This window comes from Terrapene carolina, unplaced genomic scaffold (assembly GCF_002925995.2).
Source record: "Terrapene carolina triunguis isolate 2854851 unplaced genomic scaffold, T_m_triunguis-2.0 Scaffold192, whole genome shotgun sequence".
NCBI lineage: Eukaryota > Metazoa > Chordata > Testudines > Emydidae > Terrapene > Terrapene triunguis.
The window spans coordinates 28,482,371-28,494,534 of NW_020664543.1; the positions used below are offsets into that span (position 1 = coordinate 28,482,371).

At 47.6% G+C, this 12,164-nt stretch overlaps 1 protein-coding gene across 1 annotated transcript in view; it reads left to right on the forward strand.

Moving 5' to 3' along the window:
- LOC112108536 (zinc finger protein 850-like) overlaps positions 1 to 12,164 on the forward strand; it is an 84,601-nt gene that overhangs the window by 50,059 nt on the left and 22,378 nt on the right. Inside the window, exon 5 of the mRNA XM_026654494.2 lies at positions 4,641 to 5,287. Within this exon, the coding sequence (XP_026510279.2) occupies positions 4,641 to 5,287 (647 nt within the window). The remainder of the gene's footprint in view (positions 1 to 4,640; positions 5,288 to 12,164) is intronic.

Below are 12,164 nucleotides of genomic sequence, written 5' to 3' on the forward strand. Positions count from 1 at the left end.
CCCCCCCCCCCCCGTTGGTTCACTTTACTTCCCTGTAAGCTAGCCACCCTTCCCTCCCCCCTTCGAGCACCGCTTGCAGAGGCAATAAAGTCATTGTTACTTCACATTCATGCATTCTTTATTAATTCATCACACAACTAGGGGAATAACTGCCAAGGTAGCCCGGGAGGGGTGGGGGAGGAATGAAGGACAAGGACACACTGCAGTTTAAAACTTTAAAACTTTAACTCTTATTGAAGGCCAGCCTTCTGATGCTTGGGCAATCATCTGGGGTGGAGTGGCTGCCCCCCCCACACCGCGTTCTTGGGCGTCTGGGTGAGGAGGCTATGGAACTTGGGGAGGAGGGCTGTTGGTTACACAGGGGCTGTAGCGGCGGTCTCTGCTCCTGCTGCCTTTCCTGCAGCTCAACCATACGCTGGAGCATATCAGTTTGATGCTCCAGCAGCCGGAGCATCGACTCTTGCCTTCTGTCAGCAAGCTGATGCCACCTATCCTCGTCAGCCCGCCACTTGCTCTCTTCAGCCCGCGATTCACCTCTCCTCTCGTTCATATTGTGCTTTTCTGCACTCTGACATTGACTGCCTCCACGCATTCTGCTGTGCTCTGTCAGCGTGGGAGGCAGTCTGTAGTTCTGTAAACATTTCATCACGCGTCCTTCGCTTTCACTTTCGAATCTTCACTAGCCTCTGCGAAGGAGAAACATTTGCTGCTGGTGGAGGAGAAGAGAGAGGTGGTTAAAAAGACACATTTTAGAGAACAATGGGTACACTTTTTCATGTTAAATGTTGCTGTTCACATTACACAGCACATGTGCTTTCGTTACAAGGTCGCATTTTTCCTCTTATATTGAGGGCCTGCCGGTTTGGTGTGAGAGATCACTCACACAGTGCCAGGCAACAGAATTCGGCTTGCAGGCAGCCATGATAAGCCACAGTCTTTTGGTTTTTTTAACCTTCATAACATGTGGGAATGATTTCAAACAGCAGTGCCCTCATTTCCCATACCAAGCACCCGTTGGGTTGGCCATTTAAAATGGGTTTGCAATGTAAAAGGAGGGGCTGCGGTTTCAGGGTTAACATGCAGCACAAACCCAACTAACCCCCCTTCCCTCCCCCCCCCAATTCTCTGGGATGATCATTTCACCCCTCCCCCCCACCGCGTGGCTAACAGCGGGGAATATTTCTGTTCAGCCAAGCAGGAACAGGCACCTCTGAATGTCCCTTTAATAAAATCACCCCATTTCAACCAGGTGACCGTGAATGATATCACTCTCCTGAGGATAACAAAGAGACATAAGGAATGGATGTTGTCTGCATGCCAGCAAACACCGGGACCATACACTACCATGCTTTGTTATGCAATGATTCCAGACTACGTGCTACTGGCCTGGCGTGGTAAAGTGTCCTACCATGGCGGACGGGATAAGGCAGCCCTCCCCAGAAAGGCTTTGGGAGTACATGAAGGAGAGCTTTCTGGAGATGTCCCTGGAGGATTTCCGCTCCATCCCCATACACGTTAACAGACTTTTCCAGTAGCTGTACTGGTCGCGATTGCCAGGGCAAATTAATCATTAATCATTAAACACGCTTGCTTTTAAATCATGTGTAATATTTACAAAGGTACACTCACCAGAGGTCCCTTGTGCGCCCTCAGGGTCTGGGAGCACGCCTTGGGTGAGTTCGGGGGTTACTGGTTCTAGGTCCAGGGTGATAAACATATCCTGGCTGTTGGGGAAACCGGTTTCTCCGCTTCCTTGCTGTGAGCTATCTTCATTGTCTTCATCATCATCTTCCTCGTACCCCGAACCCGCTTCCCTGTTGCGTGCTTCTCCATTGATGGAGTCAAAGCACACGATTGGGGTAGTGGTGGCTGCACCCCCTAGCATGGCATGCAGCTCCGCGTAGAAGCAGCATGTTTGCGGCTCTGCCCCGGACCTTCCGTTTCCCTCTCTGGCTTTGTGGTAGGCTTGCCTTAGCTCCTTAATTTTCACGCGGCACTGCTGTGTGTCCCTGTTATGGCCTCTGTCCTTCATGGCCTTTGAGACTTTTTCTAATATTTTGCCATTTCGTTTACTGCTACGGAGTTCAGCTAGCACTGATTCGTCTCCCCATATGGCGAGCAGATCCCGTACCTCCCGTTCAGTCAATGCTGGAGCTCTTTTGCGATCCTGGGACTCCATCATGGTTACCTGTGCTGATGAGCTCTGTGTGGTCACCTGTGCTCTCCACGCTGGGCAAACAGGAAATTAAATTCAAAAGTTCGCAGGGCTTTTCCTGTCTACCTGGTCAGTACATCTGAGTTGAGAGTGCTGTCCAGAGTGGTCACAATGAAGCACTGTGGGATAGCTCCCGGAGGCCAATAACGTCGAATTCTGTCCACACTACCCCAAATCCGACCCAGAAAGGCCGATTTCAGCGCTAATTCCCTCGTCGGAGGTGGAGTAAAGAAACCTGTTTAAAGGGCCCTTTAAGTCGAAAAAAAGGGCTTCATCGTGTGGACGTGTCCAGGCTTAATTCGATGTAACGCTGCTAAATTCGACCTAAACTCGTAGTGTAGACCAGGCCTGTGTGTGTGTGTATGTGTCTGAAGCATTGGGATCAGATTCTGTGCAGGGTTATTCACTGGTCCCCCAGATTTGGAGGGGATCAGCCCCACTAGTCCCCTGATCCTGTGTGTGAGAATCTGTCCCACGGGGTCATAATGATGCTGCTACTCTTCCCATAGCCAATGGAAGATGAACAAACTCACTGTCTCTCCCCTGCACTTCCCAGGGCAAGTCCTATCCTATGTTGTCTATGACCCCACTGCCATCTCCGAAATGGACAAATGTCTCATGCCTGGCTCTGCCTAAATCACTAGTGGCCAAATGTGCTTCCCCTCCATCTTGCCCATGTTCTACCTCGGCCAGCTGTGTTAGCAGGACACCCCATATGTTCTAGACTCTCTTCAGTGTCCTTTCCTGGCTGTGGCTGATCTCTGTGAAGTGCTGGTTCCTCACAGTGTGAGGGGCTGGGGCTGAGAGAGGGTTCATGGGGTACTTTATGGTCCAGGAGAACTCTGTGGGGTAGATCGCTACAGTAGAAAAGAGAGGAGGGCTGGTCTTTGGTCCACGCACTGCACTGGGACTCAGGACTCTGCGATGGCAGAGCAGGTCTCCTGGGTGATGGGAAAGGGTTGACTGACCATTGATCAGTATGGGGATGGTGGCCTACTGCTAGTGGCCCCATGAGTGGCCCTACTGCTAGTGGCCCCATGAGTGCTACTGTGGCCCCATGAGTGGAGGCTCTTTGCTCTGCACTGTAGGCAGGAGTGTGGTGATTTTCTACATTCCACCTTCAATGCATGGTAGCAGGGTCCACATGGCTAGTCAATACCCAAAGGCTAATGTGCTGTGCATTCACCCTCTGGCTTGCCAGGCATTAACTGACCATGTAGACAAGCCCTCTGTAATATCTCTGGCTTGCGTTCTGGAGGAATATGGATATAGGTGTTGGGGGCAGGGTGGGAATAGGAGGGGAGGGAATAACTGGCAGTGACAGAGGTGTATCCTAGTGAGCAACTCTTCTCAGCTCCCCAGGGGAATGTTAGGGCATTCTCTAGGCAGAGTGGAACACCAGTGCATCACGGGATCTTGTATGATTTATAGCCCAGTAGAGTGGAGGAAGGGAGAAGGATCCCCTCTGGGTTTTGTTAGAGTGGGGGAGGGATAGCTTAGTGGTTTGAGCATTGGCCTGATAAACCCAGGGTTGTGAGTTCAATCCTTGAGGGGGCCATTTAGGGATCTGGGGCAAAAATCTGTCTCGGGATTGGTCCTGCTTTGAGCAGGGGGTTGGACTAGATGACCTCCTGAGGTCCCTTCCAACCCTGATATTCTATGATTCTATGCTGGCTCTGGAAGTACTGACCTCAATGAACAAGATCAGCACTTGTTTCCCTGTCTCCCCAAACAGAATTCCTGAATTCCCAACCTGACATGATCTCCTGGCTGGAAGAAGGGGAGGAGCCATGGGTCCCAGATCTCCAGGGCTCTGAGGAAAGGGAGATCTTGAGAGATGCCCACACAGGTGAGGAATCAGCTAAACTGACTCACAAACCAATTTCTCTATCCTCATGACAGACGTTAGTCATGAGTTTTCACCAGTCCTGTCTGACCTGTTAGCCCCTCTCCACATCAGTATTGAAATAGGGTGAGGAGACAGAAATGATCACCTCCTTTCTCTCCTGTTGGGAAGGTTTGAGGGGAGAGCCAGTACTGATTCTACAATCTCCTCAGCAGTTATTTGGGTTTCTTCCCCCTTTCCTGTTCCCCTCTCTGAGGTTCCCTTCCCCCCCAGCACAGGGAGTGACTCCTGTCTGGATTCTCTCTCTGTCACAGCAGGTGATGGGATGGTGAGTGAGAGCGAGGAGGCGAACCCTCAGCAGGAAGGTATCAGGAAGCAACTACATTGGACGGTATCAGGAAGAGCTGATGGGGATGTTTTCAAGAGTCCTGAGTGTAAAAGGGCCCCTGAGAATCAGTGCAGGCCAGACCGGTATCATGGAAATGACCAAGAAGAGAGACAGGGTAAATCCAGTCACTTGAGCAGAGTAGTCGAGAAAATAAAATACACTATTCAGCAGAGAGTCCCCACTGCAGAAAGACCCAACACGTGCAGCAACTGTGGGAAAAAATTCCTTTGGAGGTCAGCCCTTATCATTCATGAGAGAATCCACACAGGAGAAAAAACATATAAGTGTCCTGACTGCGAGAAAAGCTTCAGCCAGCGCTCAGACCTCACCAAACATCAGAGAGTCCACACAGGAGGGAAGCCTTACAAATGTCTTGAATGCGGGAAAAGCTTCAGTTGTAGTTCAACCCTCACTGCACACCAGCTAATCCACATGGGAGAAAGACCTTATAAATGCCACGAATGTGGAAAAAGCTTCAGTGATAGATCCACCTTCAGTACGCACCAGAGAATCCATACAGGAGAGAGACCCTATAAATGCCTGACCTGTGGGAAAAGTTTCAGGGATCGGTCAACCTTTAATAAACACCAGAGAATCCACACGGGAGAGAAACCACATAAATGCCCCAAGTGCGGGAAAAGTTTCCGTCAGCTCGCACAACTCGTTAGACACAAGAGACTCGACACAGGAGAGAGACCCCATAAATGCCTGACCTGTGGGAAAAGCTTCCAGGATAGATCCACCTTTAATGAACACCAGAGAATCCACACGGGAGAAAAACCTTATAAATGCCCAGAGTGTGGGAAAAGCTTCAGGCACAGCTCAACCTTTATTAGGCGTCAGAGAATCCACAGGGGACACAAACCCTAGGATTGGGATGGGCAAAGTGAATAATATCTTTGCTGATTCCAACTAACCCCAGAGGGTCAGGTCAGGCCAGGCCAGAGGGGCCATGTACTGGGGACATGCTCAAGTTATTAAAGCATTGAATGAAATCATCTTTCTGGAACAGTGTCATGCAGAGCAAGTTTCCCATGCTGGGATGGTATTTGATTATTAATTCTCAAGGAGCTCTGAAGATCATCCTATAATCTAGGCGTTCTCTTTGCTATATCTTGACTTCAGTAAGACTTTTGATATTGTCTCACATGACCTTCTCATCAACAAACTAGGTAAATACAACATAGATGGAGCTACTATAAGGTGGGCGCATAACTGGTTGGAAAACCATTCCCAGAGAGTAGTTATCAGTGTTTCACAGGCAAGCTGGAAGGACATAACGAGTGGGGTCCTGCAGGGATCACTTCTGCATCCAGTTCTGTTCAATATCTTCATCAATGATTTAGATAATGGCACAGAGAGTACACTTATAAAGTTTGCAGATGATACCAAGCTGGGAGGGGCTGCAAGTGCTGTGGAGGATAGGATTAAAATTCAAAATGATCTGGACAAACTGGAGAAATGGTCTGAAGTAAATAGGATGAAATTCAATAAGGACAAATGCAAAGTACTCCACTTAGGAAGGAACAATCATTTGCACACATACAAAATGGGAAATGACTGCCTAGGAAGGAGTACTGCGGAAAGGGATCTGGGGGTCATAGTAGAGCACAAGCTAAATATGAGTCAACAGTGTAACGCTGTTGCAAAAAAGGCTGAACATCATTCTAGGATGTATTAGCAGGAGTGTTGTAAGCAAGACACGAGAAGTAATTCTTCTGCTCTTCTCTGCACTGATTAGGCCTCAGTTGGAGTATTGTGTCCAGTTCTGGGCACCACATTTCAGTAAAGATGTGGACAAATTGGAGAAAGTCCAGAGAAAAGCAACAAAAATGATTACAGGTCTAGAAAACATGACCTATGAGGGAAGATTGAAAAAAAAAATGGATTTGTATAGTCTGGAGAAGAGAGGTGACAACCGTTTTCAAGTACATAAAAGGCTGATACAAGAAGGAGGGAGAAAAATTGTTCTCCTTAACCTCTAAGGATAGGACAAGAAGCAATGGGCTTAAATTGCAGCAAGGGCAGTTTAGGATGGATATTAGGAAAAACTTCCTAACTGTTAAGGTAGTTAAGCACTGGAATAAATTGCCTATGGAGGTTGTAGAATCTCCATCATTGGAGATCTTTAAGAGCAGATTGGACTGACACTTGTCAGGAATTGACTAGATAATACTTAGTCCTGCTATGAATGCAGGGGACTGGACTAGATGACCTCTCGAGGTCCCATCCAGTTCTATGGTTCTATGATTCCTCACTGCTGCTGAACTCTCAGCATCTCTGAGTAACACTTTCTCTAATTCCTGGTTGGCAAGGAGATTCCATCCCATCCTGGTGGACAAAGACCTGGCCTCAATTATTTATATATTTCTCACCACTTGACTGGACTACATCACTACGATGTACCTGGGTATGAAACTATCCGTGCTTAGGAAACTCCAACTAGAGAGCACTGCAGGATGTCTCCCCAGCAACACAGCTGACAGCGAGCATATCACACCCATCGTTGCTCTCTGCGCTGGCTTCCCATAGAATATTGAATCAAGTTCAAGGACTTGGTCTTTATCCATGGAGCTCCAAGACTGCCTTAAGTTCTTGGATGAAGACCAGGTTTGAAAACTTCACTCTTTTGGCACAATGGAACTCTCAACCATAAGGGTAAAGCTCATCTGTTGAGGAGACAGGACTTCCTCATTGGCTGGTCTGTGACTGTGGAATGAACTCCTCAAGGAATGAAGGATCCTCTCAGACCTCTCCACCTTCCACGCCAAGTGCCAGGCATGCTTCTTTGACCTGCCTTCTTTAACGTAAATACATAATGGCATGTATATAAAAAAAAAAAAACCCAAAACTTCCAGTGAGCAGGATCTCATCCTATAGAGAGGATAGGAAAACAAATGGCACATGGCAGATGCTAAGTTATGCAATTAATACACTGCTGGAAAGTGCTCAGATACTACAGTGGTGAATGCAGTATTGGAACAGACCGCCACATCTGCTATATCATTAAGGTTAAACCCAAGTCTCTGTTTAAACCTTGACCCTTCTCAGTGCTCTAAAATCTGCACTGTTAATTGGATTGCCTTGAAACATGGCATGCCTCCTCAGGACACAGGGTGGGGTTACTGATCCAAACTTGGGGTCATTTGACCAAAAGGTTTCCAAAATATTGCCCACACCCCTTCCAAACAAACCAACCAACTAACTTTGCTGAAGGTTCATGGATTCTACCAACTTTTTTTTTTACTTTTTGCACAGAGCTAGAGATCAAACCAGGGCTCTAATTCTGGCACAAGAGTCTCAGTTGCTCTGGTGTTACTCCCAGAGAGTTCATGGACCACCCCACCCTTGGAGAGAAGCAAAATTGAAAATGGCATGAGGTTAGCTCTCAAGGACGGTGTGACTTGCCCTCACACACCAAAGGGATCACACTGGGCATGTGCTGCCTGGGAAGTCAAAAGGGTTGCTAGCCAGCTACAGCTCACCAGTTCTCTGTGGCTCAAGAGCCAATGTTCTGGCTATTGCTCCTGAATCACACATGGACACTTGAAATTCAACTCCATCATGGGCAGAAATCTGAATGGAAACAAAGGAGGCATCTTCCTACAATCTGCCTCTGTCAGATAGGGTAGTAGTATTATTTTGGAGAATTGTAATGTGAATGTAGCATAAAATTTAGAAGCTGCTTATGCTGTTTTTGAAAAGAAAATAAATTACACATGTGAATGATTGCTGGGAGGGGAGGAGCATTGAGGGCGGAAGAGGGGGGCAATAGGGAGAGGAGTTTGGGACTGCAGGGAGGGGAGGAGGGATATTTGAGGGTGGGTAGTAGAGGAGCTTGCTTGGGGGGCTCAGGTCAGGGTGAGAGGATGGGGATTAGGTGGAGTGGAAGGGGAGAGGAAGGGTGAGGTGAAGGAGGGTGGCAGAGCAGGAGGCATGGAATAGGGGTAGGGGCATTTGACCTGTCAGCCCTACTGTCTCCAGTCCCATGTGTTTTCCAGGAGTCTTTACCTCTCTGGGGTGTCTGAGCCTCTCTCCATACCCCTGTGTGTGTGCCAGGATCTTGGGATCCCTGGCCCCTCTGGGGGAGTCTGAGTCCTTTTCTCTGCCTACTTTATGTAAGCTAGGATCTGGAGAGGGTCTTTATCTCTGGAGGGAGGTCTGAGCCAGTCTCCCATGCAATGCTACCCCTATGAGCTGGCATCCCTGCCCTCTGGGTGGGGAGCTGAGAACAGGCATGCTGGGAGCATGTATCAGCTCTGCTAGCAACTGCACATTACAAGTATTTCAGAGCATGACCATTCTCCCCATTCCACAATATTTAAATGTATGGTGGATGGGGGCACTAAGGTTTCATGTAGCACCTAGTGGAGAGACCACTGGACCAGGACTCAGAAACCCTGGGCTCTATTCCCAGTTCTGCCACAGGCCAATGGGATGACTGTGGCCACATCACCTCACATCTCTTTGTCTCAGTTTCCCTGTGTGTACAATGGCGATTATGCTGTTTGATCTACTGATGAAAAGGGCAATGTGAAGTTAGGTGGTATCATCATTACCTGTTCACAACAGTGTCTGAGTGCCATACCTACATGATAATTACAGCTGCCTAACTGTCCACTAACTCCTCTTCTTGTAAAAAAAAAAAAAAAACCAAGCAATCCCGGGGTGACCAAAAAACAAGAGTGAAAAATCGGGACAGGGGGGGGGGGTAGTAGGTGCCCATATAAGACAAAGCCCCAAATACAACTCTACCCCGATATAATGCGACCCAATATTACACGAATTTGGATATAACACAGTAAAGCAGTGCTCCGGGTGGGGGGAGCGGCTGCGCACTCCGGCAGATCAAAGCAAGTTCAATATAACGCGGTTTGACCTATAATGCGGTAAGATTTTTTTTGGCTCCCGAGGACAGCGTTATATTGAGGTAGAGGTGTATCAGAACTATCCCTATAAAATGGGGACATCTGGTCACCCTAGGCAAGCCACTGACTTTTAAAAGCTTTGTTAATGCAGAGTTAAAGACACTCAGTGGTATCTCGTGCCTTTCAGGACATCCAGTTCAGCAAAACTCAAACCTCTGAAAACCAGGACATGAAGAGTTAAGGCATTTCAGACTCAAACCAGGAAGTACACAGTTAGCATATATATATATATATATATATAAATATATATAAAGATATACCACGTCAAGATATATCTTGACTTTACCAAAGCTTTTGATATGGTCTCCCACAGTATTCTTGCCAGCAAGTTAAAAAAGTATGGATTGGATGAATGGACTATAAGGTGAATAGAAAGCTGGTTAGATTGTTGGGCTCAATGGGTAGTGATCAACGGCTCAATGCCTAGCTGGCAGCCGGTATCAAGCAGAGTGCCCCAGGGGTTGGTCCTGGGGCCGATTTTGTTCAACATCTTTATTAATTATCTGGATGATGGGATGGATTGCACCCTCAGCAAGTTTGCAGATGATACTAAGTTGGGGGGAGAGGTAGATATGCTGGAGGATAGGGATAGGGTCCAGAGTGACCTAGACAAATTGGAGGAGTGAGCCAAAAGAAATCTGATGAGGTTCAACAAGTACAGAAGAATCCCGTGCACTGCTGCAGGATGGGGACTGACTGGCTAAGCAGCAGTTCTGCAGAAAAGGACCTGGGGATTAAAGTGGACGAGAAGCTGGATCTGAATCAGCAGTGTGCCCTTGTTGTCAAGAAGGCTAACAGCATATTGAACTGCATTATTTGGAGCATTGCCAGCAGATCGAGGGAAGTGATTGTTCCCCTCTATTTGGCACATAGAGGCCACATCTGGTGCATTGCATCCAGTTTTGGGCCCCCCACTACAGAAGGGATGTGGACAAATTGGAGAGAGTCCAGCGGAAGACAACAAAAATGATCAGGGGGCTGGGGCATATGACTGACGAGGGGAGGCTGAGGGAACTGGACTTGTTTAGTCTGTAGAAGAGAAGAGTGAGGGCGGATTTGATAGCAGCCTTCAACTACCTGAAGGGGGGTTCTAAAGAGGATGGAACTCGACTGTTCTCAGTGGTGGCAGATGACAGAACAAGGAGCAATGGTCTCAAGTTGCAGTGGGGGAGGTCTAGGTTGGATATTAGGAAACACTATTTCACTTGGAGTGTGGTGAAGTACTGGAATGCGTTACCTAGGGAGGTGGTGGAGTCTCCTTCCTTGGAGGTTTTTAAGGCCCGGCTTGACAAAGCCCTGGCTGGGATGATTTAGTTGGTGCTGGTCCTGCTTTGAGTAGGGGGTTGATGACCTCCTGAGGTCTCTTCCAACCCTAATCTTCTATGATTCTATGATCCCCGTCTACTATAAACTGGTGTCTCTCCACGTGAATCAATGAGGGCAGAGCCCCACCTGGTGTAAATTGATTCCAGTGTAGCAACATCAATGAGGTTAGATTCCCAACTGGTGTAAATTAGCCACTCTTCATTGGAGTCAATGGCTCACATCCCCAGGTTGTATAAATCCGTGTCACTCCATTGAGTCAGAGGCACTAGATCCCAGATAGTGTAAACAGACCATCACTGCAGTGGATTCGGCAGAGCTGGGCTGATTGACACCAGATGGATATCTGGCCATTTGGTTTGTAATCAGCCCCTGCAGCAGGGATGTAAAACAAAGCCATTGTGTCCATCATACCCCAGCTATCTTGCCTTTAGTAAGGCTTTTGGTCTCCCATGACCTTCTCATAAACAAACTATGGAAATGCAACCTAGATGGAGCTAAAATAAGATGGGTGCAAAACTAGTTGGAAAACAGTTCCAACAGTAGTTATCAGTGATTCACAGGCTGAAAGGGCATAACGAGTGGGGTTCTCCAGGGATCTGTTCTGGATATGTTTCTATTCAAAATCTTAATCGATGATTGAGATAATGGCATAGAGAGTACACTTATAAAGTTTGTGAATGATAACCTAGGAAGGAATACTGTGGAAGGGATCCAAGGGTCCTAGTGGACCACAAGCTGAATATGAGTGAACAGTGTAATGCTGCTGCAAAAAAACCCAGAACATCACTCTGGGATGTCCGCTCTACTCTGCGCTGATTAGGCCTCAACTGGAGTACTGTGCCCAGTTCTGGGTGCCACATTTCAGGAAAGATGTGGACAAATTGGAGAAAGTCCAGAGAAGAAAAAAAAAGGTACTGTCTAGAAAACATGACCTATGAGGGAAGATTGAAACATGATAACAGTTTTCAAGTATGTAAAAATTAAGTAGCATCTTACAATCTATACGGATCAGTAACTGCTACAGATAGCACTTTTCTACACGTAGCAATTTCACATATACTATAGTGCAAGAAACTGCTACCTGTGGGCATTTGCTACATCAGGTAGCAGTTTACTACAATAGCAGTTTACTACAATCCATACCTATCAATAACTGCTACTGGTAGCACATTACCACGTGGAGCAGTTTACTACACTACAACCAGGGAGGGGATTTCAGTAGCTGTGGCCACCAGAGGGCCCTGGCTGTTGCTAAGGGAGGGCTGGCGGCTCTCTGTGTTTCTCTTTGCCAGGTGTATCAGTACGAAATGCAACCCTCCCCTTTTGCAACTGGATGCGGTTTCTGCCATGCAGCGTTGCAGTTTGTGAAACAGTTTGTTAACTTGCTACCGCCTGTCCATGGGGTTGCGAATCAGGAGGGATGGGGTATGTGGTCAAAAACAATCCCGATCTGCTTCCTGA